At 35.2% G+C, this 25,307-nt stretch overlaps 1 protein-coding gene across 1 annotated transcript in view; it reads left to right on the forward strand.

Annotated features, from left to right (window-relative positions):
- The window catches only part of Rpp30 (ribonuclease P protein subunit Rpp30), a 49,542-nt gene extending 24,535 nt beyond the window's left edge, over nucleotides 1-25,007 (forward strand). Inside the window, exons 4-6 of the mRNA XM_089100245.1 lie at nucleotides 13,546-13,614; nucleotides 19,381-19,584; nucleotides 24,691-25,007. Coding sequence (XP_088956371.1) covers nucleotides 13,546-13,614; nucleotides 19,381-19,584; nucleotides 24,691-24,942 — 525 coding nt within the window. The 3' untranslated portion in view covers nucleotides 24,943-25,007. The remainder of the gene's footprint in view (nucleotides 1-13,545; nucleotides 13,615-19,380; nucleotides 19,585-24,690) is intronic.
- Nucleotides 25,008-25,307: the final 300 nt, after the last annotated feature.

Below are 25,307 nucleotides of genomic sequence, written 5' to 3' on the forward strand. Positions count from 1 at the left end.
CATTTAATCAGTTAAGATACACGGATTGAAACCCTGTGAATGTCCAATGGCGACTAAGTAAAACCCACACGGAATTCCCTATTAACGTGAAGGTGTTTCTCGCTTAACGGATTCTAATAAGACTTTAATATAATATTTATTTATTTAGTGCTGAAGGATTTGCTCAAACAATAGCCTTCTAAAAAGATATTGATATCAGTATCCATTATGCTTATATTCTTTGCCAAGCATTAACTGGAATCTACGGAGGCAAGCTTGGAAATCCTGCATCTAATGACCTTATTCGAAAAGCGAATATGAGGCACCAATGTTGACTTGCAATTACGGAAAAATCCTGAGACTAAGGACCTCGGCATTTCAGCCGTTAAACCCGGAACCCCATGAGAACGTCTAAGCCAAGAAATAGGCAAGACATCAGAAAACTAGTGGGTAGAGAGGTCTCCACTCGTCCTTGTTATGTCTTATCCCCCCATCGTAGTACCGTTTACGTAAAACAGTGTGGTTATGACGCTGCAACATGCGTTTCTTATACAACACGGACTTGCGTGAACAATGCAGGCATGAAAAAATATTGTAAAAACAGACCTCAAACTTAATAATGTAGGGTAAATTATGTTTATTTAATATCGATATTGTCGTTATCAAAACAAATTTGAAGAAATTTCTGTTTTAGATTTTTATTTTGAGTGCTAATAATAATGAATCTATTTTATTCTGTCTCATAGCTAAGAAATTATAACACAATTAATTAGTGAATTATTGTATGTGTATTTACTTAAAAGAACATGTGATCCTGCCGCGTTGTTTTTATTACAGGAAAGTAAATGGACACTTTGGTCATCGAGTATTACAATAAGCTGCCCAGTACAGATACGACCCAGTAACATCTATTTTTACCATATCTCAACCAACGAAGAGTACTCACCAGAACTCCAGGCAATTTTCATCCCAACTTCATCTACTAAAATAACAGTTACCTTCGATCATCGTTTCTTCGACTATGAACCATATTACATATCAGGTAAAGCTATATTTGAAACTTAGAATCAAGTGCTTTAACGAGATATATAATCGCATAAATGCTAAGAAACCCATCGGTCAGTACAAGATATAAATACGTAGATATCGCTGTTGATACTCACTATGGACCCCAGAATAATTTAACAGTATAGTGATGATATTTGAAGCTAAACGATATTAAACGATATTTAAAGTTAAATGATACTTAAAGACATTTGAAGATATTTGAAGACGAAATTAAAGACAATTTGAAGTTTAATTCTGAGGACCCCATCGATCATCAGACGATAAACGTTATTTAAAGCTAAATGACACTTAAAGACATTTGAAGATATTTGAAGACGAAATTAAAGACAATTTGAAGTTTAATTCTGAGAACTCCATCGATCAGCACACTATAAACGATATTCGAAGTCGTAATACACTTAATGATATTTGAATATATTTGAAGCAGAAATTAAAGAAAATTTGAACCTTAACTCTGTGAACACCATCGAGAAGTACAAGACGAACGATATTTAACCATATTAGAAGTTGAAAGATACTTAAAGACAATCGAAGATATTTTAAACTGAAATTAAAGACAATTGGAAGTTTAACTCTGAAAACCCCATCGAGCAGTACAAGATAAACGATGTTAGAAGTCAAACGATATTTTAAGATGTTTGAATTTGAATTGAAAGACAATATATTAAGAGGGTCACTATAAAATGACGACAATCCGTTTCAAAAGGCACAAATGAACAATTTTACGCGAGAATACATTCTTTATGTGCCTCAAAAATCCTAAAAAAAATATGCCGAGAAGAAAAACACCAACACCTGTAGTGGGAAGAATCATTTCCCAGTTAACTATTAGAACTATATTCAACAGTCATTTCCCAGTTGACTATTAGCGGAAACTTACCGTGTAAAGACAACTAGACTTGAACTGTTCCATGAAGAAACAATAACGTAAGCGCTTCATAATTTTTTCCACGGCGAAGGGAGTGAAGGACAGTAATTTACAACAGAAGGTTGTAGTACACTAACGACTCGAAAGGTGATAACGAGATGCAAGGCTAAATGTGTTGCTTCCTAATAACTTTAACAATTCAAAAATCTCAATAGTGAAAGTGTTTTAATGTCATCTGTGAATATGTTGAACCAAATATTGTATGTTATAAATCATTTATGTATGTACCACAAGTAGAATTAGGTGTAATATTATTATGTTATTAATTTAAAGTTGTGTAGATATTACTTAGTACTTCATATAGACAGCAAAAAAAAATATAACTAATGTAAAATTATAATATTCCAAACCTTATTTGAAAAGTAAAAGTAATAATTTTTATATATAGAAAAAGAAAAAAAAAAAAAATATTTAGTATAGTAGCAGACCTAGAACCAAAAAAAATCTAAGTCCGGTATATGAATTTTAGATAGGGATGTATAATAAAACAATAAAAACAATTGAAAAACTTTAAAACTCCTGATGGGCAATAACTAATGACGGGGCGTCATTATTTCATGGGAAGGGTGATATGTACCGGGAGTAAAACACGATATATTTGAAATACCAAAATAAAGTTCCTTCTTTAATTCAGACTCTATAATTAATCTAAATCTAGTTTCAAAAATGAAAACACCCTTAATCGGCAAAGAAAAGAAACTGCAGTCTTTGGATTTCGCTAAGACAGTGAGCACTAAGAAAAGTGCTACGCACAATATTTTTAAGGACGTTTAAACGATAAGAACCGTGTGAACGCCTAAATCATCAAAAATATTTAAGACGTATTATTGGACGAGGATTCGCGTCCTTGGGGCACGTGAGCCAATGGCAGGCAGTCCCTAGAGCGCAGGACGAAAGAACTGCGTTTGGGAGTGGGGTAAATGTGTTTTTAATTTGAATATTAAGTTAGATCTAAAAGAGTTCGTACCGCAACCATTTATTGTCTTTGAAGTGACCCATTGCTGTACAACTAAGCATGTAAGTTTAATAAATCTATTGTCTTTTTATAAGTGTTCGTTTCTCTTGTATGTCTGAGTCTAGTCCGATAATAGGTAACTAGTTCGCCAGTAACTAGTTGTATTAGATTCAGATGATTACGACAAAAAAATCAGAAAAATTTTAAATGATTCTAACACATAAGAACAATTAGCTACCGATCCTACAGAAAAATTTGTATAGGAAGTCCGTAAAGAGCTGTCTTATCTAAAAGGAAAAGGTGAAATTACAGATCAGTTGTACAAAAGGTTTTACCCACTTGGATGCACGTCCCTTCGCTTTTATGGTCTTCCTAGACTTCATAAGCCCGGTAACCCACTTCGACCCATTGTTTCTTCTTTTAATTCTCCTACAGCAAAAATAGGGAAATTCTTATCAGTTGTATTTCGCCCACTAATTCAGGCTAAAAAATCCTATATTAAAAATTCCGCTGATTTTGTTTCCAAGGTAAAGCAAGTTTCGGTTAAACTAAATAAAAGAATTTGCAGTTTTGATGAAGATTCAATGTATACCAATTGCGATCCTCAAAATGCCGAACTGTTTTTGAAGCAAAAACTTAATTCTAACCCATCTATATCAGAAAATTCTACTCTTTCGAATCAGACACTTCTTTCGCTTACAGCCCTTTGTAACAGAACTTCTTTTTACTTCCATTATAGAGGCATTTTTTATAGACAGAAATATGGACTCTCTATGGGTGCCCCCCTTTCTCCAATACAGGCTGATATTTTCATGGAAGACCTTGAAGAAAGGGCTATTTTGTAAAGTTCTTGTAAGCCTGAATTTTGGGTTCGTTTTAAAGATGATATTTTTTATTTATGGGAGCATGGTGACAAGTCTCTGGGTTCTTTTCTTTATTTGCTCAACTCCTTGGATCCAAAACTGAAATTTACTCAGGAATCAGAGATAGAGAGGCGTCTTCCTTTCTTAGATGTTCTGGTGCACCGAAATGATTCATGTTTCGAGTTTAGTGTATATAGAAAACCCACACATATTGACCGTTGCTTAAGTTATTCCTCCAATCATTCTACTGCTGTGAAAAGAGGAGTTGTCACTTCTCTAGTTGATAGAGCATTGAAAGTTTGTTCAACACGTTTCTTGGATTTAGAACTCAACCACCTAAGAGATATTTTATTTGGGAATGGTTATCCAATTAGTTTAATAAATTCTGTAATTGCAAAACAAATTAAAAGATTATCAGATAGTTCCACAGAAAACACAAATCAAAGGGGAAATTCAGTTTATCTTGGTCTCCCATACGTTAAAGGGGTTTCAGACCACATTTCAAAAAATCTAAGGAAAAATAACGTTTACACTTATTATTAACCCAGAAAAACTATCAGGTCCCAAATTTATCAAGGTAAAGACCCTATCCCGATAGGTGAAAACTCCGGTGTCTACAGAATTCCTTGTTCGTGTGGTCTTTGGTATATCGGAAGAACTAATCAGCGACTAACAGATAGATTAACTCAGCATTCTAGTTCAATTAATAATACACTTAAAAAGCGGAAAAAACCAGAAAATTTTGACTCTGCCCTTGCAGAGCACATTTTTGAAAAACCAGACCATACTATTTTGTTAAATCAAGCTAGTCTTATTTCGCATGATAAAGGTATTGTCCAGCACTACAGAGAAGCTGTTGAAATTTGTAAATACCAACATTTAGGTCTAGCTTTAAACAGAGATTCCGGTGATTTAAGAATAAACAAGTCATATTTCGGTTTTCTCAAAAGAGAATCCGATACGTTAGTAATCCCTGAAATAAACCCTGAACCCCTGTCCAAGTCATCTAATCAAACACATGAACAACCCCTTAGGTCTCAAAGGGTGTCTTCAAGAAATGCCTTAATTAAAATCCGAAAATAAAATGACATAGTTTTACAACTTATTTAATAGCTGGTTCGTTTTGTTTTTTCGATCGAATGACTCGATTCCTTTGCTTTGTCAGTTATTTGCTAGTATCCGTTGATGGCAGTTCATATTTTTTTCGATTTTGTGCAAATCGCGGATATTGGCGAATAACTCGCTTTTATGGTTGTTAGGTAATTGGTTTTAATTCTTTTAATTTTTGGCTTTTATTGATACATCGTTTCGTTTCGCGCTGAAGAAGAGAGGCGTTTGTCCTCTCGAAATGTTCGCTTTGTTTTGTCAGTATCTTTATTTGGCCTATAAAAACCCCATTTTTGCTCGTTTTTCTTTCTTTATGTGAAGAATAATTGGAGGGAAAATTCTAAAAAACTGATTTTCTCTCGTTAATTGTGCACAAGTTTCCTTGGAGGCTGTTTTTAATAAGTATTTCCTATATCGTTAAAAATTAGATATAATGATTCAGTGACACATGGGGTTTTTACACTGCATGTTTTGTCAGATTTGAAGCTTTGGTTAATTTAGGGATCACTGTGGTCATTCCGTGAAGACATAGAGTCGCAATTTGGTGTGTGAAGATACTTTTGAAGATACTAGGAAATTTTAAGATTAAAGAAGCTTACTTCTTTTAGATTACTTGTGGATCCTAGATTAATCAGGACCTTATGAATAAAAACAAAATGAGTAATATGCTCTGAGCCTCTGAACTATCCTAGAAGAAAACCTTTGAACTATCCTAGAATTTTGTGACCATGGTGGGAAATGGAGCAGGTATTTAGCGAACCTGATGAAACTTGAACAGATTTTTCTCATATCGAACCTGGTAAAAATTGCCCAAAAGGGGGCAAAATCCAGAATGTGGGGAATGGCAACTGAATTAAAAAGGATTGCCATAACGTGTCAGTTGAAGGGCAATTTTGAAGTAATTATGGATGCATATGAACTGGCAATTCTACGAAAATGTGGCTAATCAGAAGTTATCGAGTATGAGAGAGAGTTGAGCTGGTTGGGAAGACAAGATTGGTGATACTTTCAACTGGCTGAACCATAGAGGGACCTGCTTTCACGACATTTGAAAACGAGGAACTCTCACTTCCCAGTGTGAAATTTAAGACCAAGGTTTAGGTATTCATCTTGCAGGTTTTCAAAAATTTCAGAAAGTCGTTAAGAATTTCGGCTAATATTAAGGATATCATCAGCATATGACACAAGAGAAGCATTGATACTATTGGAAATGCAAGAAGATAGACACTTTTCTTGGGGATCAACTAAATAGTTGTTAAATAGAACGGGAGAAGGGCCTGCACCTTGGGTGGGCTCCTCTTCGGACAAGGATTCTTCTCGCTCGGGGAGTCGACTCCTTAGATTTTGAAAAAAAGGAATCTTAAGACGTATTTGAAGGCAAGAATACATGTCACGAAAAGCCTTAATAATGCAATAATTTGTACCCCTTTTAGCAGCAAGAAAGAGCATTGCCGAATGGATAAGGGAGTCAAAAGCTTGACTGGCATAAAGTCTTCCAAGAAACAGGGAAAACTCAAAGCTTCCGATTCAATAAGCAAGTTGGCAACAGCAGAAACTGCACCAGGACAACCGAATCCACGCTTAAAGCCAAACTGACGAGGTGGAGCATAGCACTTAGTCTCAAGCTCCTCGATGATGACTAATTCGAATAGTTTGATCAGAATAGCTGATACGGTAATAGGCCGAAATAAAGTACATTGAACGGTAGGTTTAACCTTCTCGGGAATAGGCGTGACGTCACCAACACAGAATGACGAGGAGACAATAACTAGAGTAAGGATCATCTGTGTCAGCAATGTTAGATGGCACTTGAGGGAAGAGCCATGTTTGATAACGGAAGACAACTTTGGCTTCAGGCTCTTAATTGCAGATTAAACTACAGATGCCATTGTACAATATCGTCAAATGGACACTGAGGCCTATTTAATAACTCTTCAAGATTAGACTCAAATTTTGACTCAAGCGAGGGATGTGGTGAAGAGAACTCAGCTGTTTAATAATTACACCGTTCAGCATCAGGTGTACCAGAAGCAAAAGATACTGGGGAGTAATCAGGTTTACGAAGCACCTTCCAGAGAAAATTTCTGTCCAAAGTAACCCTAGATGAAAATTCTGAAATGAGACGCCTTAGATGGCTTGCTAATTCCTGAGCGAACTTTCTGTTAGTATGTGAGTGAGCAAAATTAATGGCGCCACTACGAGGGCGGCCACATTGATTCCACAAGCTAAGCCAAAAATTAGGCAGAAGAACAAGGTTGTGCAAGTGTCGGGTTATCAAACCATTGTGGAACAAGTCCCATACGGATTCGTCTGTCAGGGACTGCAGCCTTTTCTGTATACAAGAGAGCACGAAAAATTTTCTTACAATAAATATCTAAGAGGAGGTGATGTTAAAAAATTGAAATAGAAGGCTTATCCATCAGCAAATGAAATGGCGGACGAATTTGACCTAAAATATCCTCAGATACTTGAATGCAAAGATTGGTATTAATGCTTTTTCAATCCCTTAAAGTCAGAGGCGAAAGAATAGGCTGAGGGGAGGAGGAGACCCATCAGAAGTTGAAGCCAGGGAGAGAAAAGTCACAAGAGGCTGATGATCAGAAAGTTGACCAACAAATAGGACACAAACAGGGGCAAGACTTAGCGAAAGTGATGCTACAACATGGTCAGCATTCGAAGTTGAAAGTGACTTGGGAACATATGTCATACCACATATTTTTTTTTACTGCCAGACAAACCCCTAAAATCTTCGAAAGCAAAGTAGCACGAACGGAAGGGTTTGAATGAACCACAGACAGATCGCAATTAAAATCACCCATAGCAGCACAAGGCATAGACAGCGAAGGAGCTCTGACAAGGCATTCAGCTAACTTGTCACACGCTAGTGCAAATGATCTCTACGAATGATTATCCCGGTAATCAATGAGTAAATACACATTTATAACTAAAAAATCTTCAATTCGAACAACAAGAAAATATTCAGACGCATCAAATAGACTAGACCTAAGATTAGCTGACACAAAAGTTACTAGACCACCCGAGAATCTTCCTCGATAATTTTTCATTTTTGTCGGTACAGAGTAGTGCACTGAAGAAACACCAAGGTTAAGCACACTGCTTCTCAAATTTAAAACTAAATTTTCCTGCAAGGGAAAAAGCTGAAATTGACCGCAAAGGTCACGAATCACAGACTGTATTGAAACAAGATTATCATTAATATTATAAGTTAGACACTTAACATCCGGGCTGCCGTCATTGGGGGAAATCATTACTTTGTTGTCAGCCTATTGATGCTCATTTGTTCAAAGGGCAGTTCACACTGAAACTATGAGGATCTTGAGTCTCGCAGTTGACGCAGAATAGATGCGGCTCACGCGGCATCTATGTTAGACTTGTGGGCGGAGAAGCCGCATTTAGTACGCATAGGGTGCTTTGAGTAATCTACAGCTTTATGGTCAGTCTGGTCGCAGCTGAAGAATCTACGAGGCACAAATACTAAGTCCTGTATAAGAAGTCTCTTGTATCATATTACGATAGACTTCTCCAGAAACCGATCTTTGTTAGAGTTAGACTCAAGGAAAGTTTTGAACTCTTGGGAAGAGCCAAACTGGCTAACTTTGCAGTATTTAGGAGTTAACTTTCTCAATGAGTCTTCGTATAGAGAGCCCGGAACATTTTTTACTACTGCTGTGAAAGGGGCGTTTAAACATTTACCACGGTGTTAGCTCTCATTTTCGAAACATTCTCAGCAAGTCGATCAGCAGCAGCTCGGTTGAGTAAACAACGAGCTTCCATTCTTTCTGACTATTTCGTAGCTCAGTTATTTCATTGGTGGACTCCTTACCCATATTTTCAATGAAGGATTTATGTTCAACTGGATTCGAAATGTCCGTAGGGAAGTTTTTCAACACAACTCCATACGATGGATGGGGAACAGTAAAAACTGGAACTGGATGTGAGTAAGCAGCGCAAGTGTGCTATTAACCCATCTAGTTTACGCGACATTTCATTTGTTTCGCTAGTCACTTTAGCGGCAACAATGTCACTGATAGCAGGAGTTTCACATGGGTCGAAAATCACAAATTTTGGAATCAATTTCTCTTCTTTGGCTGCTGTAACTAGAATCTACATATTTTGGATACACTATCATCATCTATCACGTCGGAGATGAGCCGAGTTTCTACGTTAAGCTCACCGAATAAGCCCTATTGGCCGAAATGTCCGTAGGGCAGTTTTTCAACACAACTCCATGCGATGGAGGGGGAACAGGAAAAACTGGAACTGGATGTGAGGAAGCAGTGCAAGAGTGCTATTGGTCCATAAACCCATCTAGTTTACGCGACATTTCATTTATTTCGCTAGTCACTTTAGCAGCAACAGTGTCACCGATACCAGGAGTTCTACGCGGGTCGAAAATCACAAATTTTGGAATCACTTTCTCTTCTTTGGCTGCTGTAACTAGAATTCTAAACATTTTGGGTGCACTATCACCATCTTTCACGTCGGAAATGAGCCGAGTTTCTATGTCAAGCTCACCGAATAAGTCTTTTTGGCTATAATTATCGCCTCATGATCGAAAAATCTGACTGCTTGTGCTATAAACTGGATGTACATCCCATGTAATGGTGCAGAAAGGCGTTTTCAACATCATACCTTCATTGCTTCCCCAAAATGTTCTCGGTCTTAAGTTCTTGGTATCAGTCAGAAGTCGAATTGCTGACTTGAATGACAAAAACATACTTTGATTTCAGCTAACCAAATAAGCTTTTACATTATCGTACAAAACTGTCAACTGTACCTGCCTTGGACAAAACACTACAGGTTCTGAGATAAAAGTTTTTACTTGACTCGAGAAATAAGAAAGGTGTCTTATTTACGAGCTACAAGCTTGATGGCAAATTTGGCTAGTTTAAAATACGTAAGACGGAAGGCTAGATTGTTGCTGTTTCTTAGAAAGGGAAAAAGTAGAATTACATTTAAATTCCACAAGGTGAGAAATACTCACGCACAAATAAACGAATGAATAAATACAATTTCATTCAAGTGAAAGGTTTATAATTGAAAATTAAAATAAACACAATATCGTTGAATTAGTTCCTGTTGATTTAAATGCGGATTGAGCTGCATGAGGAAGAGTTGAGTTGACTAATGGGAGTTAATTTACATGGAGTTCAGTTCTGTCCAGACTAGGTTAAATAAGATTGTGTTGGAGTAAATTACCTTCGGTTAAGTAGGGTTACATTGAATTATGGGTTTAGTTAAATTGGACTGAATTAAACAGGATTGAATTAAACAGGATCAGTTATAGCTTCAACTGGGTTAACTTGAGCTACAATGGAGTCCCCACTTTCATGTAAAATCAGTTTTCTCGGGGGAAAAGGGATAGAAATGAAAACTTTAAAATATCTTACAGGTCCCAATTTGGACTATATATCCGCTCTTGAAATTTTCATTTAGGGATTATAACAGTTTATATTTATACTAGAAATGTATAAAACGTTGAACCTAAACGAAACTAAACTGATAGATTTAAATTGTATATCTATCCCTATGAGTTCCATTTACATAGCGTAGCAACCCATGGTGATGTTTGACTAGCTTGAGCAGTTTTTATTTTATTTTTCTAGTTAAAAAAGCCTAGTCATTTTTCTAGATAGAAAATGTTCGACATTTTTTTTTTTTTTGTCAATAAAAGGCAAATGGCTGTTCTTTTGGTTCTCTTTTTTTATGGGGGAGGGGGTGACATCACAGGCATTGGTGGTTGTTTCTGTTTCGTTTGAAGTTTGAATTCATTGTAATTTATGTTCATTTTAGCTTCGGTTTCTTTATCCACAGTAATTTTTGTTCAATAGAAGCTGTTCATTTAGAAGTTCTTTCATTTGTTCATCTAACTTGGACTTACTTTTAATTTTAATTTCAATATTTACTTTTCTTTAAAAATTGTTGTTTTTTTTTCATGTATTATGAACAGAGATAAACTGTAGTCTCTAAGGAGAGGTGACATTTCCAGCCGTATCCTTCCCCGGTATAAGGATATTTAGATTCAAACTACTAAAATGTAATGTGACGTAAATGTAGTATTTATACCTCAGTATATTCTAGTATATAGTGTTTAAGTAAAAAAAATATAGTGAAGCAAGTAATACCTATCTTTATGCTACTTCTTTTCTAGGGGGGGGGGTTGAAAAAAAACCAAAAAAAAATCATCAAAAATCTGTTTATATGCAGGTTTGTTGCATTATTAGGGGACGGACATAAATTTCGGGCCGGGGGGGGGGGTCAAACCTCCCTAACCACCCTGGATACTGCTTTGTTTTTGTAATTCATCATTAGTTCTATAAAATTAACTTTCCAAACTATGTAAAGGTTGTTACCTGATTGAGAAGGCTTGTAAATTCAAAAAATTAATTAGCATTAAATCCAGAGGAAGTTAGGAATGTTGAGTTCCAGTTGACAGAACAAAGTAACTCTGAGTTTGCCTCTTCACTTAGACAGATGTAATCCTCCGCAAATGCATAAACAGTCAGGTATTTACAATGCCTGAAAGATAATATTTAGAAAGATAAACAGACAGTTATGTACAGTCAGGTATTGCTGGAATTCCAAGTAATGGATTTAGATAATGAACGAAAAATGATGGACAAAAAATTGAAATAAAGCATGTTTATTTTCATTACAACGTTCAAAAGTGGTATTGTTTTAGGATTATAAATTTTTTCACTATTCGGGTTTTCGTAAAGTCACATTTTTTTTCCAGTCCCCCATTTCGATTAATCTTTCTGTCACTATAGAAGCTGCGAAACATCTTCTCAGACCCTAATTTGAATTATAGATCCATTTCTGGAATTGTAGCGACGTTGCATCACAGCTTTGTGAGATAGCAGAATACCACTCATCTACACTTATACTGCACTATTTTCCTTCTGACACTGATCGGTTCCCGTGTATTGGTTGCAGCAAAATTGACAAATTGAACCGTTGCATCTGTTAAAATTCAACCAAAAAATAGAAATACGTGATCAAGTAGAAAGAGAAAGAAAAAGGTTTATACTAAATATGCAAGAGAAGTCTTGCATGAAATATTTGCATCACATCGAACTTGGCCAGTAATTTGAATGCTTATATTGGACAGCAGTTCGTTTGTCTATGTGAAAGAAAAGAAAATTATCTTAGATACCTGGTTTTCAGGTAGCCACGGTGAGCTAACATGCTTATGGTTGCACAAAATAGCACTTTTGTTATTATTTTAGTAGGTCTGTTTTTGAAACTTCATGTTAAAATGAAAATTTTTATCAAACTTTTTGAGTACACATGCCTGCCTGATGTATATGACATGTATGTTTTTCTAATTGAAAATATCATTCATTAAATCTATGCTATAGAAACGTTTACTGTTTGTTTTACCGTCCGTCACGAGAAGTTGTTTGGCAACCAATCAAAGTCTTTTGATGAGATGATTCATCAAAAGACTTCTTGATTCAATCATACAGCCCAACCAACCATCAGCATCAGGAATAGAAAATTTGAATAAAATTGCAAGAGATGCAGAAGTGATGATATCGGAAGAAAACTTAGAGGTGCATCAGAGGGGTGAACTTCTGAAAACAAAAGACGAAGTGAAGACGAAAAGGTCAAATGGCAAGAGCGTGGAATCGAGCAAAAATGTTCGAATATTAGCCTCAAATATGGTTCTGATGAGGATAATCATTGTACTCAGGATACTATTCAAAAAAGTTGAGCGAAGCATTGAAGAACCCAGTGAGCAAAGGAGAGTTCCCAGATTAAATGAGTGCTATGCCGATAGGCAGAAAAGGTTAATATGCAGGAAGGGCAACAGGTTTTCCTTATGAGGGAAAGCTAAGTTCAGGTTTCTTCATTGTGTGGTTGATACATACGTTTTTGAAGGACCAATCAAGCTAGTGGGAACCAGACGGTTTAAAACACATCAAGTTCGTCATGGTATTGTGCTGTGCAAGGAAGTCTCTGGCAAGCGTCAATAGATATTTGTTTTACGGTCATAAATGTACAATAGCTATGTGTAATTTCTGGAGTCAAACCTTAATTTTTGTGTTACGTTTTCGGTTTTCAATACAGCAAATGATTTACATTCAATGATTTTTTTACGTGGGGTAAGATATCTGTAAGATTTTCCTATTGGATAGGTCCGATACACAGTGGCAAAAAAAACCGTGGTCGTGGTCAGGCGCAGTATAATTGAAATCCTTTAATTTCATTAGATGGGAAAGAGCTGAAAAAGAATTCGATAGAAGGTAAAATCAGTTTCCCCACGTCACTATAGATTTTCACAAATCATTTTTTTTTTGAAATTCCAGTTTTGATTGAAAAGAATTCTGTTAAATTTGTAATGAGACTTTTTTATCGGCAACTTATTTAAGATGTTCCTACTTAATCGGTGACCCGTTGTGACGAATGGATTTCCATAAAAAAGGGAATAGATTTGATACAAATCCAAAAAACAAGAAACCCGTGTTTAGTCAAGTGCCAACGGAGCATTGTGAATTCAGGGAAATTTGTTATTTCTAATAATAGTTTTCCCCTTTTTAAAGACTTTCAAATATGGGGAAAAAATAATGAATGTCTTAATTTTTCTTTGTAAGTTTTCCCAAGAATGTTTTTTTTTTCAGGTTCAAAAGCCAGAAACTAAGAGCTATGATATCCTCTCTGTGATCCCTACAACGATAGAAGCCATGAAGGTGTAGTATGACGTGAACAAAATAATTATATTCAATGAGTTAATTTAAAATACATTTATTTAAAATATGCTAAAAATATGAACTCATGCGTAGTGCAACTAAATTAATTTATGATGCAGTCTGCATTTTAGCTAAATCAAAATTTATTTCAAAGTATAATAAATCTGATAAGATTGTTAATAAGGATAATAGATTATATTTGTCTGTTAATTTTAGTACTAAACCAATAGAAGATATTAATTTACCCGGACTCTTAAACCAGCGGAGAGTGAAGAATGCCCTTCCATGTAATTTGGTGTATAAAGATAGTCCAATTTTAACATATAAATTTTCAAAAACGATTGGTCAAATGATTTTTAACTATAATTTAATACTTAAAAAACTTGACAGGGAGAGTAATTGAAAACCGGTTTTTAGTGGCGAGCAATTTTTACCGTATGTGGATCAAACTTACGAACATGTTGTAACGGGGGATTTGTCCATTATAAAGCATCTTGATCTTCAAAATAAAATGAAAATGGAAGCTAAATTCCGTCTTTCCTACCACATAAAGCCAGCAGGTATTCGTAGGGGATTAAAGAACGATTTAAATGTATTTATTGATAAATGGGGCAAGAAGGAGAAAATTACTAAAGAAAGATTTCAGAATTGGATGAAATTGATTTTGACTAGTGCACAAAATAGCATATATAGAATTAATCCAAATAATTCTGAGAAAAATTAAATATTTTATAATGCAAATATGAAAAAAGCAATTGCTAATACAGAATGAATTTGTGATTGTACCAGTTGATAAAGCTGGCAATAATTTTGCCATAATTTGTCAGAAACTCTACTGTGGTATTTTATCAAAAGACTTACAAATAACAAATACATACGAAAAGGCTCATATAGAGGAAAATAGTTCAATTGAAAATATAGAAGATAGAATTATGAAAACATTCAATATTAAAATTAATGATAATGATAAAAAGTTTCCTTTCTTATATTGGACGGTAAAATTCCATAAAAATCCACCAAAACCACGTTTTATTGCTGGGGCAGTGAGGTGCCCAACCAGAATTGCAGCCACTGACCTATCTTTAATTTTAGGAGATATTAGAAATAAATTTAAAGCATATTGCTCTGGAATTAAAAATTTTTCTAACTTTAATCCATATTGGAGTTAATAATTCATTACAAGTGATAGATTCTTTGGCTATTGTTTCAGCTAAAAGAGTCGATTCATTTTATGTTACTATTCTGTATACAAATATGTCACTTAATTTATGATTAGAAAAATTGAAAATTGTCACGAAAGAAATCTTTTCTTTTTTCTAATATAAGATTATTAAAAATTGATACTTTTAATAAAAAATCCCGATTGACGAATTTCTTTAGAGATACTTTTATTTCAAAATGCTATAGCTTCGATAAGGTATACGATTTATTGGGATCGGTTTTGTTCACTATTTGTATTAGGTTTTATTGTAATTTATATCAATAAATTATTGGCATTCCTATGGGTGGGAATGCTAGTCCATTTATAGCGGACTTGTTTTTAATTCAATTAGAATATGAATATATGATAAATAAAAATAGGCCAAGTAATGTAAAACATTACCTTTCAAATAATAAAAGATATCTGGATGATCTCTTAGTAATAAATTGCGCGGAGTTGATTGAGATTTCAAAAAATATTTATCCACAAAAGTTAATTCTGGAGCCTAGCTATGGGACAGGACGCTCTGACCATTTCTTAGATTTAAATATTAATATTTCAGATAATAATAAATTAGTTTTTAAAATATATAATAAAACGGATGATTTTAATTTTGAAGTAATTAATTTTCCATTCCTTGAAAGTAATATACATTCAAATATTACTTATTCAGCGTATTATTCCCACTTATCTAGGTATGCAAGAATTTGCAGTAATTACACAGATTTAAAAAATAGATGTAAAAAGCTTAGCAAAAAACTGACCTTAAGAGGTTTTTCTGCCAATAAAATTAGTTGGCAATTTACAAAATTTAGTTTTCTGTATCATGAACTTTTAGGTAAATATACAAAAAATTATAAAGAAATTTTGAATGATATTTTAATATAATTTCTCTTTCACTTTTTTTCTTTGGAATTTCGAATTTGCACATTGTTTTCAAACCAGCTTGAAGGACTTTAAATCTATATTTGGTTCCAGATACCAATAAAACACTTTGTTTTATAATTCATGTCCGGACCAGTCTTTATTTGTTCCAGAATTGTCTTTGCTTTCATTGACCTATGGGATTTCACTAAGGAAAGAACCAAGCTCATTTTGTATGTATTTTTTGAATAGTTTTACTAGTATGCATGTGTTTCACAAGTTTTACCTAACATAGGGATACCATAAAGATATTATGGTAGAGGCTCCACTATGCCGAGTAAAGAAAGTAAAGCCTCGAAACCTGTTAAGGCAGGTGGTATTTCTTCTGATGAGCCCTAATGAAAGGTACACCTTGGAAATATTTCGCTAGATTTAAGGTGCTTTTGCTTGTAAATTTACAACGACTTGTACATTTACAACATTTATTGATGACGACTTTGCATGGATTTGGACATTTCGATTTGGTTGATGGTTCGGTTATACTGTTTGGTCCTAGGTAATTGGATAGATGAGTAAGGTTAAAACCTTGTTCAAGCCCACATTTATATCAATTGTTGTATAAGAATGACAGTCCTTTTCTTCTTCTTCTCTCTCTCTCCTTTTTTTTAAGTAATTACCTTATAATATACATATATATATATATATATATATATATATATATATATATATATATATATATATATATATATATATATATATATATATATATATATATATATATATATATATATATATATATATATATATATATATATATATATATATATATATATATATATATATATATATATATATATATATGATCTTTAGTTTTGCTGTTTATGAGGCGACGTGGATGAAATTATGGGTCATTACTCATATAATGAGTGAGTTGCGAAAGATGTGTGTGTGTGGAGAGTGCATGTTTGATGAATGATAGCTGGCGTGTATAGTGAGTAATGAGTGTTTTGTAAGCATAATTTTTGTTGAAATGTTTGGGTGATTTCTCACGCTAGCAATGGAGCATAGAAAGGAGCATAGAAATACATTTTTGTAATTTGTGTGATGTCTGTGTACATGTAAAAAAAAAAAAAAACTTTTTCGTATGCTCACCAGTGGTCTCTGTAGTGCAGGCACTGATCTGCTGATTTTTGCCTCCGACCGAGTATGCAATGCTTGGTTGTCAGCATATCATCCAACACTTCTCCTGTTTTTTTCCCTAGATTTATCCAGGTACCCATTTAGATCCAGGTTGCTCTGGCGGAGCTTACAGAGTCACATGATCGACCCTTGTTGCAAACTCAACAACCAGCGACACTAGGACTCGAACCACTGTCCTCAGGATTTCCTGAATAGCGCGGTAACCACTCGGCTAGGACGGCTTGTTCATGTAGCATCAATTAATTAGAATTAAATTTTCATTTCGTATTACAATGGCTTTTAGAGCAATAAAAGTAATTCTAAGTATAAGACATCAAACAGTTCGTGGTAACGAACTGTAAGTAAGAGGCCACCCGGCTCAATAGTAACCGAAACTAAAAAAACGGAATTTTGATACCAATAGATACATTAAAAGATTTTTATGCTGATTTCAAATATATAAGTTTCATCAAGCTTAGTTTTACCCATCAAAAGCTACACGCCTGAGAAAATTTGTCTTATTTTCGAAAAAAGGGGGAAACACCCCCTAAAAGTCATAGAACCCTAATGAAAATCACACCATCAGGTTCACCGTATCAGAGAACCCTACAGCAGAGGTTTCAAGCTCCTATCTGCAAAAATGTGGATTTTGTTTTTTTTTGCTAGAAGAAAGATCACGGATGTGTGTTTATTTTTTTTTTTTTTTTTTTTTGTTTCTTTTCCCTAGGGGTGATCGTATCATCAAGCTTAGTTTTACCCATCAAAAGCTACACGCCTGAGAAAATTTGTCTTATTTTCGAAAAAAGGGGGAAACACCCCCTAAAAGTTATAGAACCCTAATAAAAATCACACCATCAGATTCAACATATCAGAGAACCCTACAGAAGAGGTTTCAAGCTCCTATCTGCAAAAATGTGGAATTTTTTTTTTTTTGCCAGAAGAAAGATCACGGATGTGTGTTTATTTGTTTTTTGTTTTTTTTTTTTTCTTTTCCCCAGGGGTGATCGTATCGACCCAGTGTCCTAGAATATCGCGGGAGGGCTCATTCGAACGGAAATTAATAGTTCTAGTGCCCTTTCTAAGTGACCAAAAAAACGGAGGGCAACTAGGCCCCCTCCGAGGCACATTTTTTCCCAAAGTCACCCGGTCAAAATTTTGAGATATTCATTTTGTTCAGCATGGTCGAAAAATATAATAACTGCGTCTTTGAGGATAATTAATCCCTCACAGTCCCTGGAGGAACGGCTGCAAGTTACGAACTTTGCTCAATGTTTACATATAGTATTGGTTATTGGGAAGTATTCAGACGTTTTCAGGGGGGATTTTTTCTGGGAGTTGGAGGGGGTCGTGGATTACATGGGAGGATCTTTCCATGGAGGAAGTTTTCAGGGGGGAGGGACATTGTTATGAAGGGGGCACCGGATTTACCAGCATTATTTAAAAAAAAAATCAGAAATTAAATAAAATAAAATAAGTTTTTCAACTGAAAGTAAGGAGCAACATCAAAACTTAAAACGAACAGAAATTATTACGTATATGATTGGGTGCTCCCCCTAGTCAATATCTCGCTATTTACGCTAACATTTTTTTTTGTACTTTCATCAAAGCTATTTATTCTAATTAACGGCCTTTGTGATTAAGGGGTCATTCTTAAAGAATTGGAACAAAATTTGAACTTTATCGTAGAGGTCGAGGTGTTGAATAGGGGGCAAATCCTCTAACATACGTTATAAAAATATACGAAGATAGAATTTCGTTACGTATGTTTATTCGTAAGTTATGTATATTTATTACCGATAAAAACGTTCGTAAATAAAATCAAAAAAACTTTCGAGAAAGCCATTTAACCAAAAAAAGTAAAATTAATATGCAAATTTCATTTTAATTATTCATGTACGGTGAGCCAAAATCAAAACATGTTTAATTCAAAAACCTTCAGAAAGTAAATAAAAAAAAACAAGTTTTTTTTAACTGAAAGTAAGGTCGTTACTATGAAAGGGGCTGTCCCCTCCTCAACCCCTTGCTCTTTACGCTAAAGTTTTTTATTGTTTTAAAAAACAGAGTGGTGAGAAAGAGTCAAACTTTAGCGTAAAGAGCAAGGCGTTGAGGAGGGGACAGCCCCTTTCATATACGGAATAATTTCTGTTCGTTTTAAGTTTTAATGTCGCTCCTTACTTTCAGTTAAAAAAACTTGTTTTTTTTATTTAATTCAAACAGATGATTATCGGACCTTTGGTCAGTGAGGTTTGTTTACTACGAAGTAGTTAAATTTCTGCTCTTCGATTTCTTTCTGCTCCAAACAGTTTTAATATCCCTTTCTATGTAGCCTTGGAACCTCAGTTTACGATTGCTTAACACTTGGCTTTCGTAAAGAATTTTTCTTGATTTCGCATAACTGCATTCCGGCCTTTTTTCTTTCTTTTTTTTTTATTCAAAACTTGATTTTTGTGTGTAGCGTTGAGTATTTTGTCATCTAAATATTAATTTCGGTAATGCTTTTAAAACATTGTTTCTTTTTTCAGTTTGCATGTGGACATGCCGACATTGACATAGTTTCATTTGATTTTTCTCAACAAGTCCCGTACCTTCCAAGAAATTCGTATGCTCAAGCCCGTGCAAGAGAGGTTCATTTTGAGCTTCGTTACTTCAACCTGATTAGACAGAGTAATTTGCGGCAAGATTTAATATGCCAGTCTCATAGACTCAAAACTCTAGGAAGATCAAAGGTATGGTAATTGAACTAAATGTTCAGTGTTTTTATTTTTATTCAAACTTAGACTGAGGGGTGTAGGGTTGTACAGCTGCTCGCCTATGCCTGATAAGCAGTGTTGCCAGATCATAAAGAGAGGATTGTGATTTCTTCAGCCCAAAATTATGCTTTTTTGGATAGAATTATGCTACGCTTTTTGTTTTTTTCCAGAATTCATGAACAAGTTATCGGTTGTATTTAGGCATCTTTTCTGATGAAAAACAAGTCCGAATCCGTCTTATCTTCATAAAATCTCTGAATAGAATATAATTTTATAATAATATTAATCTATTTCTAACTCACTAAGGAAGCGAAAGCACGGTAAGGAAGGAACTCTTGGCTAGTTCTGCTATGTCTGAAAAAAAAAACTCTTTAGTCAGTGAAGTTGCTTGTTTCATGTTTCTTTACATCAAATGTGTAGTCATTTTGCTCGAGTCTTCCTTTCTCGAGTCACTAAAAATACATGGTAGCTTGCACCACCGGGAGTCAGTATCTGTTCAGTTTTTGTATGAAACTTAGAAATCCGTTCACTACTACACTTAGTGATGGAATACTTTTTCTTTTGGTTCCCGGAGCCATCTTGGCATTTAAGAACTGAAGAGACTTTAAAAAGCATCACCGTCCTCACAACCGTCCTCGCAATTTCTTCGACAGTCTTTGGTTTCTCAGCTGTAGTAGCACATAGATGGACCGAATAGCAAATACTTTTCAAAAGCATCAAGTTTGTTTATTTTTAGATGTGATGTTATAAGTTGTTTTACATTTTCTTAGATCATGCTACTTTAAGGAGGATTATGCTTGAATGCTTTTGTTTCCTAATTATGCTACGTTCAGCATAATTATGGCACATCTGGCAACACTGCTGATAAGGCTAATAACCTATCACCCTTGGTAATTCAACTGAAATTCTTTTTTTTATCTCTCTCTCTTTCTTTTTGGGCATCGCCCGAGTACTGCTGGCGATCTAGCTGCCATGTTGACCAAATAGCAAGTTTTCGTCAGCATGACGCCAAAAACCAGACGACGAAACGGAATTTTTATCAATGAGTTACTTTCCTCTAAAGAGATTCTACAATATACGCTAACGGATTTGAAATTTAGCTTGTCGCGTTTTCTTTTACCTGCCATCCGGACAACATCGAAAATTCCGGATGTTACCCCAACGAGTTTTAGATCTTTGAAATCAGTTATAGATTGTTTCTAAAGATTGTATTTAACTAGCAAAAACTTGATCTCTCCTAAATTTTGTACCATGTAAAGAAGTTGATAATCAATTAGAATCGATTTTTACCGGAAAATACATCGTCTGGATTACTTAAAAACTGAAATATAAAATATCATAGTATCATTCAACATCATAACGGCTTTCAGTTGCCCTGACGAGGATAGGCTGGGTATAAGTCCCGTCTTACGTTCCTTTCTTCGTCCCTATCCCCGATAGGGAAGTCCTTGCTTGCGTGGCCTCATAGGGGCGTTAGGGTTGAACTTTCGCTAGTTTTCCTAACCAAAACTGTGTCTTTTAACAGGGTTGCATGGTAACCCTGAGGAGTAGCGCCCTTCAAGGAAATTATAGCCTAGTAAACGACAGCATTTGCACTGGATTCTTAATAATTCAGAGGTTTAGTCTGTTTTGGTGGGCTTTTTTCGGCTGAAGAACCCTCTTCTTAGCTAATTTATTTATTATGGGTTGCCTCTCCGTAGGAGCCTAAATATTTGTAGGCATGAATATATAATGAGTCGGAGGTAATAGGCTTGAGATTGTCTGTGCTGGATTTCGAGTCTTGTTGATAGAAGAGGATCGCCAAGTATGGGAAACCAAATTGTGACCAAGATGGGCTCAGGATTGTACAGAGCCTCCATTCAACTAAAGGTCCCAGGGACTTCTTGCTGTCTGGTTCTGAGCCAGCTGAAGCGCTTCGTGTAGACTGGACAAGATGTGTTAGTCCTCGTCCTACACTGGTTCTGGGACAATTGCTTTTTCTGAGGCCAAAGTAATTTCAATGATTTAAAAAATATTAAAAACTTGCAGCTTGGAATAATACAACATTAAAAAGTAACTATCGTATCGGCATTTTGATTTACGAATTCAAATGCTTCTTACTGGACTTTTTAGAAGTCTCAGAAACTAATATCCCAGGGGCAGGAAACATGAAATTAGGTAATATAGAATTTATTTACTCGGACAGGAAAGATGGGGTACATAGACAGGGAGTGACGAATAATGAAGCTGCTAAGTCTTGTTTAAGTTGGAAAGGCATTAATAATTGAATGCTAGTCGCTCATTTTATGACGAAAAAGTGCAAAGTATCAGTCAGAGTAATATATGCCCCTGCAGAACCAACTGACGGAGATAGTAGTGACTTAGATGAACTTCACTTACAGCTACAGGAACAAGTAGACAGGGTCCCGAGATATGGTGTTTTCGTTGGGAAATTTTAACGCCCAGGTTGGTAGAAATAGGGATAGATGGTATCCTAGCCTAGGAAAATTTGGTGTAGGAAAAGAAAATAGTAATGGTTATAGACTGCAGCGATGTTGTAGGTATAACAATATAGTTATAACCAATAAAGTATTTGGTCATAAAATGGGCCATAAATGAACATGATATTCACATAATGGTAAGACAGCAAATCTTATTGATTATGTTATTGTAAACCGAAGACTGGCAGGATCAATACAAGATACTAGGGTATATAATAGTGTTATTATTGATGTTAAAAGTAAAGATCACCATCTAGTAGTCTCTAGGATTAATTTAAACCTGAAATTTTAGAATGGTAACTACCTTCCGGGAAGCTATGATAATGGTAGACTCCAGAATGAAAATTTGAGAGAAACTTTCCATGAACAGTTGGATACTAAAGTAGAGATTTTAAAATTTTACAATGTAGAACATGGATGGAATAATTTTATCAAAATAGTTTGTGAAGTTGCTGATGGTGTCTTAGGGAAGATTGTTAAGAACGCAGCTAGGACTATTAGTGAAAATGCTTTATGTTTAATAGAGAGGAGGAGGGACTCGTACAAAAATTATTTGAGTGGTAGATCATATGAAAATAAGAGGACTGTAAAGAAAATGGAGAAAGAATTAAAATATGAACGAAGGTTGGGAATTGGAGGCCATGGATAAATCAGGAGTTAAGTAGGGCTACGTTCTATCCCCATTTATATGGATCATTTTGATGAACTTTGTTTTAAGGAGCACAACAAAGGCAATGGGAGAACACGGGATCAAAGGGGGAAGTAAAACTCTCCTGGACTTAGGCTATACTGATGATTTAAACATCCTAGATGAAAGTGTTTGCAGAATGAATGACCTTTTAGAGGTTTTTCCAGTTCAGGGTGCAAGAATAGGTTTGAAAATTAATGTTAAGAAGACTCAGTTGCTAAGACTAGGAATAAGATAAGATGAAAAGGTGATGTTGGGCAACGAGAAAATCAATCAAGTGGAAAATCAACTTCACTTACCTTTGTAGTATTATTAGTAAAGACGCCAGGTGCAGTGAAGATGTTGAAAGTAGAATAGCCAATGCCCAAGGTGTTTTTTTTTCACCGTTGAAAAAAGTTTAGAAGAATAGGAAGATAAGTCTGCGGGCCACGATTAGAATATTGAGAAGCTACGTTTAGAATTGGAAGCTACAGTGATGACAGCTCTTAAGTGTGGTTCTGAAGCATGGACGCTCTGAAAAACGGAGGATGATTTGTTAGATGTTTTCCAGAGAAATTGCCTACGGATTGTTTTGGGTGCCCTACTGACTGACCGTATCTCAAACAGTACGCTATAAGAAAACTGTGGTTCAGTACCACTTTCTAGGGCTCCAGTGAGGGAAAGGTTAAGATGGCTAGAGCACGTTCTATGTAGGAAGGTTCAAAGATTGCCAAATACTGTCCTTTTCGACCAACCATCTAGGGCCAAACGAAAAGTAGGTTGTCTCTGGTTGGGGTTAGAGGATGTCGTAAGGAAAGATTTAAGGGAAATGGGAATTTCCTGGAAGGGTTTAAAGAGGGAGGTTCTGAATAGATCGGGGTGGAGGAGGAGCTTGCATAGCTCTGTTGGCCTCAGTCGGAATGGTGCTGCGGTGAGTTGTTGGTGAGGGGTAGGGTATTCAGTGGGAATTTCTTGAGTAAAAGTTTAATTATTACTTAATATAAACGCAAGTAAATAAACCGTGACTTCTATCTTGACAAGATTAGTTTTTAGTTTTTCCTTGATGACAGATTCGTTTAATTGGATTTGTTTTCATTTATCGTCTTGAAATCAAAGTAGCTTGGCGAATGAGTGTTCTTCGTGATTAATATTTTTACCACACCGTGTAATTTGCCCCCCCCCCCACTCTCTCCTCTCTCTCTTTCTCCCTATCCCTCTGCCCATCCATTTCCCACAAAAAAAGAGCATAATTTTTCTTCGGAAAACTTTACGAATTTCTCCTTAATTTCACAGACTGACTTCAGGCTTTTCGTGTTTTCTCGTCTGAACCATCTGCAAAAAAAGCTAAGCTTAGGGAAGATCCAGTCTTGTATAGACCACTTTTTTGGGGGGGGGGGGAGGGGGGCTAAAGTATGTTGAAACAGGGAAAAACTATTTGTCTAAAGAATAAAAAAAATGTGTGAAAATTTGTAAGGATTATGCAATTTTGGAGAGACTGAACCCCTGAGACCCCCTCCCCCTTCTAATGCGCTGTCTTATTCCACATTATTTGGTGTTGTGTATCCTGTCTCAGTCCCATGTTATTTTGAATATAACTATTAATATTGTGTTTCTTCTTGCTAAAAGAAAAAAACATAGCTCAGCAGTCCAAAAGTCAATATTTATTGACCCCTTTCTGTAAAAAAAAAAGAAAAGAAAAAGTAACGGAGACTAGTACCGATCAAGTTGGGTCTGTTGGTGTACAAAAACAGCCAAGAACATTGGTTTTTCTTAGTATTGCTGAAATAAAACCGTGGCTTCAGAAAATAGAGGTTTGTAAATTTGCGAAAAGTGTTTTTTTTTTTTCCTCTTTCTTTATTATTGTTTTGAAAGGTTGGACTGTTCTTCTTGTTTCGAGAAATAGTTTCCAGTTATATTGTATTATAATTCTTTCAGAATATTATATTGTCAAGTGGATCGGATACCCTTTGGGATCTTCGAAGTCCTATAGATGTTCATCACATGTGTGCACTCCTTAATTTAACAGAAGAACAGGCAAAAGCTTCCAATACAAAGCTTACACAGAAGGTCATTGCAAATTCTTATATGAGAAAAACTGTCAAAGGATTTTGCTTTGTAAGAGCAATTCCTTGTGGAGATACTGAAGATACTATCGAACCTCAAGGAAAAAGGATGAAAGTGTCATAATGTGTTTGTTTTATTTCCAATTTAAGCCAGTAAATTTAAAAAAAAAAGGTTAAAATTTTTCTTATATTGTGTTAAAGTAGGGTTCTGCGGTATATCTAAGTTGATATACAAAAAATCAAAATACAAAAAATCGAAGCGTAATAATTGTGTATTTTACACGTTTTATTTAAAAATGCAAGATTCCACAAACAAATTACTGCTTTATTCTCCATAGTCATGGGCAGCAGAAAGAGTAAAGAGCAAAATGGGCTCTATGTGTTATTAATTAAAAAAAACTCCGAAAAAGAAGTTTTTCGAAGAAAAGTAAATAGCCATATTAAACTTAAGACCAGCAGAAATAAGTTCCTACAAAAATTCTAACTCAA

Source organism: Artemia sp. Qi Xiang Cuo, chromosome 14 (genome assembly GCF_049724085.1).
Source record: "Artemia sp. Qi Xiang Cuo chromosome 14, ASM4972408v1, whole genome shotgun sequence".
Lineage (NCBI taxonomy): Eukaryota > Metazoa > Arthropoda > Branchiopoda > Anostraca > Artemiidae > Artemia > Artemia sp. Qi Xiang Cuo.